The sequence below is a fragment of the Notamacropus eugenii genome, chromosome 6, assembly GCF_028372415.1.
Source record: "Notamacropus eugenii isolate mMacEug1 chromosome 6, mMacEug1.pri_v2, whole genome shotgun sequence".
Lineage (NCBI taxonomy): Eukaryota > Metazoa > Chordata > Mammalia > Diprotodontia > Macropodidae > Notamacropus > Notamacropus eugenii.
The window spans coordinates 40,972,226-40,984,581 of NC_092877.1; the positions used below are offsets into that span (position 1 = coordinate 40,972,226).

Sequence of the window (12,356 nt, forward strand, 5' to 3'; positions counted from 1 at the left end):
AATACTGACCAGTCAGATTAATGTAGTACAAAGGAGAGATCGAAAAGGAAATGGCATAATACAAAGGCCCTGAGGGGATCTGAGTAACTTGTCTCCATGAGCTTAGCATACTATGCTGTGTATTTTTCAAGGTAGGGCTGGAGAGAGAAGAGAGGAATTTATAGAGACAGCCAGGAGTCCAACCAAAGAAAAGCAGCCAGCCTGAGACCCTGAGCCATATTCCTGCTCCCCAAGATAACCCCTGTCCCTCTGAAACCCTTGTCCCCCTGGTCCTCCTGGTCTGTACTCCCCACCTCTGTCCCTAATAGTACTTTCATGAAGGGGCAAGTCTGAATGATTACCAGCCCTTGATTCTCTTGGGGCTGCCCCAGCTGGTGTTGTTAATGTGGAAATAGTTACAGAGCCCAGATGGAAACTGGGTCAGATGGCAGGCTAGTCTGGCCCACTCCCCTCAGCAGAGGCCCATGGAGACTGGGTGCCAGGGCCTATGGCCCTTGAAACAGTGAGGTCTCAGTACAAGCAGCAAATAGGCCAGTAGGGAAGATAGGGAAGTGGAGAGAGAAAGGAGAGAGAATGGGGAGGGGAAGATAGAATGGAGAAGATAGGGAGGAGCCTGGAGTTACTGTCATACTCACTCATGGTACATCCGTAGAACATCATACAGGTAATCCTTCTCAGCATCATTTTCAATCAGAAAATCCACCTAGTGGGAGAGTTGGAATACTAATTCATTGTTGGTGGAGCTGCAAGCTAATCCAACCATTCTGCAGAGCAATTTGGAACTATGCCCAAAAGGTTACAAAAATGTGCATACTCTTTGATCCAGCAGTATTGCTTCTAGGACTGTATCCCAAAGAAATCATAAAAATGGGAAAGGGTCCCACGTGTACAAAAATATTTATAGAATCTCTCTTAGTGGTGGCCAAGAACTGGAAATCAAGGGGATTCCCATCAATTGGACAATGGCTGAACAAGTTATGGTACATGAATGTAGTGGAATACTGTTGTGCTATAAGAAATGATGAACAAGAAGACTTCAGGGAGGCCTGGAAGGACTTATATGAACTGATGCTGAGTGAAAGGAGCAGAATCAGGAGATCACTGTACATGGTAACAACCCCAGTGTATGAGGAATTTTTCTGGTAGACTTAGTCCTTCATAGCAATACAAGGACCTAAAACATTCACAAAGGACTCGAGTCAAAATGTCATCCACATCCAGAGAAAGAACTATGAAATTGGAAAGAAGAATGAAGCAGAATATTTTCTCTTCTGTTATATTTTGTTTTCTTTGGTTTTTTCTCATAGTTTCTCCCTTTCATTTTAATTCTTCCATGCAACATGACTAATGTGCAAATGTGTTTAATAAGAAGGTGTAGAACCTATATAAGATTGCATGCCGTCTAGGGGAGGGAGGAGGAGAAAGTCTAAGACTTATGGAAGTGATTGTACAAAACTGAAAAATTTAAAAAAATAAAAATTTTAAAAAAGAAACAATTAGAAAAAACTAAAAAAGAAAAAAAAAAGAAAATCCACCTAGGACGGAAGAACCACTTCCCAGTTGAGTCTTCATACTCAGAGGGAAACTCGTGGTCAGAGGAGCCTTTCCAAACCCCTGAAAGTAAAGTTGGGAGCCCAGATGTCAACCTCCCTCTCCTCTGAGTAATCCACTAGATTACCCACAAGATGCAGATGTGGCCATGCCGACACTCCTGCTCCCTCTCCAGATGAATGCCAGCCTTTCCTCAGATGTGGCTTCATCCCCACAGAGAAATGGTAATATCACTAACTTGCAGGTAATTATTTAACCAACAGGTATTTTATTAAGTACTTACTATGTGTCAGGCACTGTACTAGTTGCTGGGAATATAAAAACAAAGATAGAATAATTCCTGCACCCAAAGGGCTTGCTGCTGGAATATCATTCTGCAGATGATACAGGACACATTTGTGAAAGTAATGACGTCAGCTTCCACAAACAGATGTGGAGACATCCTCTTCCTCTCTTTCCCATAGGTGTGTCAATGACAACCTCCTGTCTCCCACTTCTCCTGATATGTGGAAATGTCAAGTCTTTCACACAGATGTAGCAATGCAAAGAAGTCGCACACACCCTTACATGACAATGACCCTTTCTCATATACACAAATGGGGTGATGCAAGCCACCAGTAACTGCTCAGAATGCCTTGCCTGGTGATGGCTGGACTGGTGGATGAGAGCTTTGAGGAAGGACTTGGGCCACTCACTCATGCCCACATAACACATATGTGTGCATAACACATGCCCACCTAGCAAGAAACCACCTGTCCACTGAGCTAAGGCAGACTCTGCAGTGACTTGAACTGTGGGTTTGAGACCCTGCTCTGAGTCATGCTGTTTCTGAACTCTGGTCTGCTGGTTTATCTTCATGTCACTTCCTCCCACCCCAGCAGGTCCCAGTGCATGGACAGGGTAGAGTTTCAGGTTACAGTATTTCCACTTTGCTGACAAAGTCAGATTTTGGAGCTGCTTCATAATGACGTCTTTCCCAGGAGAGCTGCTGGAACTTAGGAATTCAGTGTCACTCCTAGATAGCAGTAGAGGATAATGCTCCTCTAACTGCACATCAGGTCTGTCTCTTCAGCCCCAAGGCCTTAGAAAGTCTGAGGTTTGGGAGAATTATCAAAGGTCATATTGGACATCTCCCTACCTCTGGTACAACTGCATCATGGAGATGAAGGTCTCTTATCGGTAAAGCTTTCCAGGGGCTAAAAGTCAATAGCTTTCCTTGGATGCTCATTTTATTCATATGTGTGTGTACACACACACACACACATACACACACATACACACACACATATATATACATACACACATATACATACATACACATATAAAGAAAGACAGTTTTCCTCAAGGGAGGAGAGAACGTGGATACAAGGTATATATATTTAATATTATGTATTAATAGAATATGTTTAACTTCATATCAGAATTATAATATATGTAATATATTAGCACTCTATGTTTACTATTATATATACATGTATATATATTCCTTATAGATGTCTTTCTTTATAAGAACGCTGAATATTAATAAGTTTGAGACTTATGTGATAATAATTATATGAGATTATATATAATATTATGTACGTATATGTTTATATGAGTGAAATGAGCATCTGAGGGAAGTTATCAGTTTTCAGCCCCTGGAAAGTTTTACCAGTAAGAGACCTTCATCTCCATGATGCAACTGTGCCAGAGGTAGGAAGATGTCTAAAATGACCTTTGATAATTCCCCGAAATCTCATACTTTCAAAGGCCTTTGGGCTGAAGAGACAGACCTGATACACAGTTAGAGAAGCATTAACCTCAACTGCTAGATGCTGAATTCCTAAGTGTCAGCAGTTCCCCTGGGAAAGAGGTCATCATGAAGCATCTCCCAAATCTGACTTTGGACATGACTCTTGTCAGCAAAGTGGGAATGATGTAACCTGGATGTCAATAAGCTTGACATAACCATTTTCACAGACTATTAAAGGTCAAAGGATTCTTAAATTGCAGAGCTGCTGTTGGTGATCTTTGAAGAATCATGGAGAACAAAGAGGATGCTGCAGGGAATAGGCAGATGTCTCATGTTTCTCAAAAAGGAAGGAATTGATATTTCAAACTAGGGACAGTGAATGAGACTTCTAATCCTGACGAAGTTCTAGACCATACTACTGGAAGGATGATATGTGAGCATTTAGAAAGGGAATCAATGATCACTAGGGGCCAGCATGCATTCAGCAACAACCAGGCTAACTGTATTTCATTTTGACAAGGTTTTATGAGGAAGTATGGAGTAGTAGACAGAAGCTGCCAGCCTGGGAGTCAAGATCTGTCACAACCTGACATATCCTGCTTGTTACCGTAGCAAATATGGATTTCTCCCCTCAAACTCCAAAGTGGGGTTAAGCTAGGTAGCCTAGCAGATAGAGTGCCAGACCTGGACTCAGAGGGGCCTCAGTTCAAATTTAGCCAAAGACTTTTACTAGCTGTGTGAACCTGGGCAAATCACTTAGTCCTGTTTGCCTCAGTTTCTTCTTCTGTAAAATGAGCTGGAGAAGGAAATGGCAAAGAACTCTAGTATCTCTGCCAAGAAAACCCCAAATGACTTCTACTCAGTCATCATAGAGCCCAAAAGAGACCTGAGTACTTGAGAAGTTCAAAAATATATTATATTCCCTCAAACGCTCTGATCTCCTAAGTTCTTGATTTCTTCCACCCCCATGACCTAGAGCTTCACTCTTCATACAAATGAATGCATATCTCCTTGATCTCAACATCACCTAAATCTTTCCTACCTCCATGATTCAGAACTTGGACATTCCATTCTCTAGTCATAACCTCCCATGCTTCCATCCCTCCCTCAGCCTCATTTGTCCTAAGAGTATGTTCACCCTTATAGCATGACCTCCAGTCCCTTGCCACTTCTCTGCTCTCCCAGTTCATTATCTCCACCCTGGGCTCATCTTCTTTCTCTCACAGTTTGAATGTTGGGTTGACCAGTTCAACTATACACTATCCTCTGCCCTTTAGTCCTTTGTCTCCTTGTTCTGTTAGGATTCGGTAAGGTATAACTGGCAACACTGGCTTGCCCCCATCTTCCTCCTTCTCCATTCTTATTAACATGCTATTGATTACTATTGGACAAGCCACACAACTATGCTAACTGGTGCCACTAAAGATTGATACTAACTAATGTCAACTGGATTCTCTCTGTTGCATAGCAATCTTTTGATGCTACTCTGTTCGACACTTTGGCACTCCACAACAACTATTCTCAATTTTATCTCCTCCAACCCCTTATATTTTTTCCTTCTCCTTCCTAACAAAGGACTTAATCTCCTCCTGAGAAAACAGAGGCCATCTGTCATAAACTCCCTCATCTATTCTACTCCACATCTCACAACCCCACTACATCATCATCATTCTTTCTTACCAAGGCCCTCTATTCGTGCCCTTATCTCTTACAGGACTTTGTCCTCTTAATCATGTGCTTTCTCTCTCTCCCCACATCTTCTCACTCCCTTATAGTGCATTTCAAAAATAGACTTCATTAAGTATAAGGTAGGCAAAGTATGGCTATATAAAAGTTTGACTTGAAAATATCTGGGGCTCCGTTGGACTTCAGACTTAATATGAGTCAACACTGTGAAAGACAATGCAAAAAGCTAATGCCATATTAGGCTGTACTGACAAGTTTGGTGTCTAGGACTAAGGAGGTAATAGGCTCATTGCATTTTGTCCTTATCGTATGACATCTAGAGTATTATGTTTGGCTCTGAGCAAAACATTTCAGGAAGGGCACTCATACACTGGAAAACATACAAAGGGTGACAACTAAAATGACAAAGGGTTTAGAGATTATGTCATACAAAGACTGGCTGAAAGAACTAGGATGATCAGCTAGGAAAAGAGGGCACTTAGGGCTGACAGGATAACTGTATGTAAGAATAAGAAGTATTATCATGTGGGAAAGTGATTCAGTCGGTTCTGTTTAGCTCCAGAAAGGGGGCAGATTTAGGCTTGACTTAAGTAAAAACTTCTTCACCATTAGACATATTCCAAAGTTGAATGAGGTGTCAATGGAAGTAATAGATTCTCCCTCATTGGAACTCTTCAAACAGAGACTGGACTGCTACTTTTATAAGACATTATTAGGGGGAGAGGAGATACTTCTTCAGATATGAGTTGGACTAGAGGCCTCCGAGGTCCATTCTAACTCTTAGATTACACTTTATACCATCTGCCATCCCCAATACACACACTGTGATGCAGTGACACTAGCCTCCTTGCCTTTTCTTGAAGAAGGCCTTCCACCTCTAGGCACTGAATGTTTTTACTTGCTGTCCCCAATGCCTGAAAATTCTCTCCCCTCTCACTTCCAACTCCTGTCTTACCTGGCTTCCATCAAGTCCTACATAACATCTCCTTTCTAGAGGAAGCCTTTTCTAATCCTTTTTAATTCCAGTGCCTTCTGTCTTCTGATTATTTCCTATTTATTCTATGTCTAGGGGCAGCTAGATGGTGCAGTGAATAGTGTACTGGGCCTAGAGTTAGGAAGACCAACCTGATTTGAGACACTTAATAACTCTATGACTCTGGGTAAGTCATTTAACCTCCTCCTATAAAAAACTGGAGAAGGAAATAGCAAACCACATCAGTATCTTTGCCAAAAAACTCTCATCCAAAGAGTCAGACACAACTGAACACATCAATCCTGAACAGAGACTGTACATAATTGTTTGCCTGTAGTTTTTCTCATTAGGTTGCGAGCTCCCCAAGGGAAGGGACTGTCTTTTGCCTTTTTTTGCATCCCCAAAGCTTAGCATATTGCCTGGCACATAGCAAACAATAAATGCTTATTTAGCATTTATAATAAGATGTTACTAAATAGGGATAAGTATAGTATTACATGTGAATTCAATATGTGATCCTGTGAGAGGTCTGACGAATTCTAAGGGCAAACTTAGAAGATGAAATAGGAAAAAGCAACCAAATCTGACCAAAACTACACATAGTGAAGATATCTAGTCTGGAAATGGCCACCTTAAAGGTACCCAGGAATCAGTGTTCAGTGATGCAGATCTCCCAGAGGGAAAGATTTCAAAAGGGTGAAAAAGATCACAGTTATCTGTCTTCCCTTACACACACACACGCACACACACACACACACACACACACGCACACACACACACACACACAGAAGATTCCTGACAGCTTCGGAAACATTATGTCTACTTCCTCATCTCTATAAAGTCTTTATGAGAAACACTCATGATAACTTTCATTTATTAGCATTTCAACATTTCTGATGGACTTCCTTCTACAAATAAAGCAGCATAAATATTAGCATCCTCATTTTATACTTCACTCAGACAGAATGAAAGGACACAGTGAATAAGTAACAGAGTCAGAACTAAAATCAGGTCCTCTGGCCCCAAATACCTTTGGCAGCAATATATTATCTACCAGTGAAGGCTTGTGAATGACAGGATGTGTTGGAAGTAGTTTCAAGGTTCTGTATGATTAGAAAAGATGGTGGGCCATTCATGTAATATGAGTGAGGGATAACAAATGGACTGACCAACTAATGCAGTGGACAGAATGCTAGCGACCTACAGTCAGGAAGCTGTTGTTATCAGTTATTTGTTTTTCAGTCCTGCCTGACTCTTCCTAACCCTGTTTGAGACTTTCTTGGCAAAAATTCTAGAGTAGTTTGCCATTGCTTCATTTTACAGATGAGAAAACTGAGGCAGAGTTAAGTGACGTGCAGGGTCACACAGCTAGTAAAATGTCTGGGGAGTCAGAAAGACTTGAGTTCAAACCCAGCCTCAGACACTATCTGTGCAACCATGGATGAGTCACTTGACTTGTCCTTCTTGGTTTCCTTATCTGTAAAATGGGGATCATAAAAGCACCTCCCTTTTAGGGTTGTTGTGAGGATCAAATGAGATAATATTTGTAAAGTGCTTTGTAAACCTTAAAATTCTATATAAATACTACTATGACTACAGCTACAACTACTACTACTACTACCACTGCCACTGCTACTACTACTACTACTACTAGTGTTACTACCACCACCACCACCACCACTGCCACTATTGCTGCTGTTACTGCTACTACTACTACTGCTACTGCTACTACTACTACTACTACTACTACTACAACTACACTACTACTACTACCATCATCACTGCCAGTGTTGCTGCTGCTACTGCTACTGCCACGACACTGGCATACCCACACTATTAAACAAATAAAAGAAAGTTCTTCAGCATATCAGGTAGATACCTAATGGTGAATTTACCAGAAGATCTGGAAAAAGACTACTAACAAAGAAAGAAAAAGCATGCAAAGGTGGCAAGCTGCCCCAGTAGAAAGAGCACTAGTTCTGGAGTTAGGAAGTCATAGGTTCAGATCCCACCTCTGACACTAACTTTGTGGCCATGAAAGTTATTGGACTTCAGTTTCCTCATGAAAGGGTTGGGTAAAGTGGCCTCTGAGGTAACTTTTGGCTCTAGGGTACGATCCTGCAGTCCCTGAAGGATTTATCTCCATAGAAAATGTGGGTTCCAAGTCCGATTCTAATTCTTTACTAGCTGTCTGATCCTGGACAAATACTTTGAGTCTCAGTTTCCTCATCCCTAAAATGGACATCATAATAAAATTTGTCCTGAGGAAAGAGTTCTGGTATATGAATGTGAGTTATTGTTATGACCAACTAGGTTGTAAGATCCTTGAGGATATGGACTGGCTATATTTTTTGTATTGTCAGCAACATCAGAAAAGTGCTAGGCATGTAACAGGTAACCAATAAAAAGATGTATTAGTCCTTAATAGCAGCTATATATCTTAGGGTTTCAAGGTGTGCAAGACACACATAAAATAATAGGCTTTTATTTCTACCCATTTTAACTCATACAAAGGGAGGCTTGGGACCCAAAGCAAAACAATCAATGAACAGACATTTATAAGGTGACTACTAGTTCCCAGATACTGTTAAGTGGTGAAAACACCAAGGAGTCAAGGAAATGGGTGGAGAAATGACTGGAAAAAAACAAGTAGGGCAATAGGATGGAGTGATGTACTTGGACTCAGGGAGATGTGGGTTCAAATCTTTTGGATACTTCACTCAAACTCTTTGAATCTGTTTCTGAATCTGTAAAATGAGGGAAGTGGACTCAATAATCTCTAAAGTTCCTTCTAATTATAAATCTATGAGCCCAAGAAACTATATCCTGTTCCCTCTTAAACAGCAGGAGAAGCAAAGGAGGTCAACAGGAGGTAAGGTCATCAGTGAAATTCTGGCATTGATAACTCAGAGCATCTCTCTCTGCCCATTTCTTTATCATATCTTGTCAGTGCAGGCAGATCACCAAAGTCATAACTACTCTAGGACCAGGATAACCCAGAGAAGCACCTGAAGGTTGGAGTTTTCTAGGGAAGGGGAAGGTTTTTGCTGAGCCTAGCTGGTTGCCCTTATCTGATAACAAAGACAAGGAGATACTAGGTATAGGCTAAGGGAGGGAGCATAAGCATAGGGTATGGAAATTTGTAGGAAAATGGCAGGAAGATGTCCACTCTTCAGTGTGGAGACCGCTCTGAAAGATCCAAGTTTTCAGCTTGTAAATTCACAATGAATTCGTATTGTTCAAGTAAATAAACTCTCTCTCTCTCTCTCTCTCTCTCTCTCTCTCTCTCTCTCTCTCTCCCTCTCTTTCTGTGTCTCTTCTGTCTTTCTGTCTCTGTGTATCTCTGTCTCTGTCTCTCTGTGCCTCTCTTCTTTTCTTTCTTCTCTCTTCTGTCTCTGTCTGTCTCTCTTATCTATAAAGTGTTAGCCTTGGTTTCAGAAGTTGTTGGCACTAAAGTGATCATAGTTCTTTGATATCTCCCTCCATATTCTAGAATTTTATCTAATTTAATCTAGAATTGTTAACTGCTAGAATGCAGTTCACACAACTCCTCTAGGAGCTATAACAGAGAATCAATTCGTGGTGCACAGGAAGGAGTACTGAACTTGGAATTAGAGGGCTTGGTTTCCAAACCTAGCTTTTTTACTTACTTACTACTTGTGTTACTCTGGGCAAGTCATTTTCCTTTTCTGGGGCTCAACCTCTTCATCTGTAAAATGACCTCTGAAGGTACCTTTTGGGTCTAGAATTTATGGTCTAATAAAGGGGCTAAAGTCTGGTAAGAAACCCAGAAAGATGATAGGAACCTGTATTTAGAGCTGGAAGGGATTCAGAGGCCTTGGACTAGAGTTGGACCCCTTTGATTTACAGATTGGAACTGTGACTCAGAGAAGTCTGTCGATTGCCCAAGGTCACTCAGGATCCTAAGTAGCACAGTTGAGTTTTGCACCCATATTCTCTGACTTCAAACCCAGTACCCTCACTACTATAAAAACTTAGTATATCCAAGATGGCAACAAGGTCATAAGTCACTTTAAAAACCAAGAGATTTAGGTTACAGTCCACTGGGAGTGGGGGAGGTTCCCCCCTTCCATGGGTTAAAAATTAGCTTCAAATAGCTAATATGAAGAACTTTGGGGAAATCCCTGGTAGATTGTTTGAATTCATCACAAAATACATTTTTTCCTCATGCTGTTCCCAGGGATTCTCTCCCTTTAAACTCTGAACTCATTGCTAAACCTCGGACACGTGGGGTGTGTGTGTGTGTGTGTGTGTGTGTGTTGCATAATTTGCACAAGCATGTGAGTGAAGGGATAGGGGTGGGGAGGTTGGGGAAAGCTTCTTTCTCTAGGGCCTAGCACTCCCTCAGACAGCTGTTTGGTACAAAGTCCAGACCAGTCCCCACCCTGCCATCTCATCAACCCACATATTTCTTGGGAGCATAAATCCATAAACATGAGTATGATGAGGAAACACCGTCATGGAAGAACAATGGTACTGAACTAGGGGCTCAAGGCCATTGGAAGGTAGTGTTTGTAGGCTCAGTAGACCCACAGCGGGCGTGTACATACCCCCCCCCCACTTCCTCACCCCCATACCTCAGAACCTCCTTCCTTAATGTATGACCCCAAAGAAGAGCAGAAAACACACACACAAACATAGACACACACACATATACCCCTCAGAACCTCCTTCCTTCAAGAAGGCCCCCAAAGATGCCAAAGCAGAGTAGAACACACACACACACACACACACACATACACACACACACACATTCTTTCCTTAAAAAGGAGTAACTCACGGACAAAGCTATTACCAAGCCCAGACTCTGGGACTTTGCCTTTCACAGCCCAGTGGCACAAGTGAAACTGGAGTCTTCAGGCCAGACACAAGAGATCTTTGGGAGCGGGGGAGGGGGAGGGGTTGCCCTTCTACAAAATGAGTTGTTTGAAATCCACACTCAGCAAACACTCATCGGCTGAAATTTCTTCCCTTCTGTCCTTTTACACACTGAACTGTCCTTTGCTGACCATCAGCCTGGCCTCAGCCTAATTCTCACCTATCCCATTTTCCCTACTCTCACTATGGAATCTGCATTGGGAAGCCTTCATCTTCTTAGGAAGAGTTTATCCTTCCACTATATAACACTACTCACCCCCATCACAGACCCTGCAATAAAGTGAATGCCAGTTATACAGTGGAGTGGAAAAAAAAAATGCTGGACTGAAAGTCAGGAAACAAGAGTTCAAGAGTTCTCTTGACTCTACCATCTTCTGGGGGGTTGGACAAGGTGATCTCCACTGGACTATTAAAATAGCCTCCTAATTGGTCTCCCTACCTCCAGTCTCCCTAGTCCCCAAACTAATTTCCACACAGATGCCAAAATGATTGTCTATAAACACAAGTCTGATGATGTCACTTCTCTGTTCAAGAAGCTCCAATGGCTCTCTCTAGAATAAAGCCTTTCACAATCTGACTCCGAGACTTTTCAGACTACCTTCCTTTATGTATATAGAGCACCAGTGCATGGGTCAGGAGGACCTGATTTCAAATCTCACCTCAGACACTTGACACTCACTAGCTGTGTGACCTTGGGCAAGTCACTTAACCCCAATTGCCTCATCCTGGGTCATCTCCAGTCATTCTGATAAATATCTGGTCACTGGATTCAGATGGCTCTGGAGGAGAAGTGAGGCTGGCGACCTGTACAGCCCTCCCTCCCTCAAAACAAAGTCAAGTGCAAGTCATGTCATTATTTCTCTGATGATATGGTCTTCTTCGGCAATGAAGGACAAACACACACACACTATGGTCCAAACAAACTGACCTACGGGTTATTTCTCATATGCCACAATATAGTTTATGGGGCCATTTAACTATAATCCCTTCATTTGCAAAATGAGGAGACTGTGGTTGAGGAGGTTAAGTAACTTGTCCAAGGTGACCCAGATAGCCATCAATTGAGATGTCACTTGACCCCTTATCCTCTGACTCTAGAGCCTTGTTTCTCCATGGCTCTATCCCATTGTGGAGTGGAATCCCTCCTTATTTCGGTGCCTCAGAATCTCTAGCTTCCTTCAAAGCTCAGCTCCTGTATACACCAGGGCTTTTCCAACCTTCTCAGCTGCCCCGCAAATTGTTCTGTATTTTTCTCATGAATATTTTGTATCTGCTTAGAACAGCAGCTCCCAAAGGGCAGACATAGTTTGTTTCCCTTTTTGTATAGGGGCCCAACCCAGTCCTTGGCATACACATGGTCGGTACTTTAAAAATGCTTATCTGTTTACTGATCAATAATCTCTATGATCTTTTTCTGGCTCTGACATTCTACAGGTGTCTGAGCCCCATGGGTAGAATGAAGTATTATAACTCTACCCTGTTAGAATGTGGATGCCTACCCAGATGGGGTACTTA

At 42.0% G+C, this 12,356-nt stretch overlaps 1 protein-coding gene across 2 annotated transcripts in view; it reads right to left on the reverse strand.

Annotated features, from left to right (window-relative positions):
* The window catches only part of USH1C (USH1 protein network component harmonin), a 64,513-nt gene that overhangs the window by 50,841 nt on the left and 1,316 nt on the right, over positions 1–12,356 (reverse strand). For both annotated transcript variants that reach the window (XM_072619630.1, XM_072619631.1), the window contains exon 2: positions 636–703. In XM_072619630.1, the coding sequence (XP_072475731.1) occupies positions 636–703 (68 nt within the window). The remainder of the gene's footprint in view (positions 1–635; positions 704–12,356) is intronic.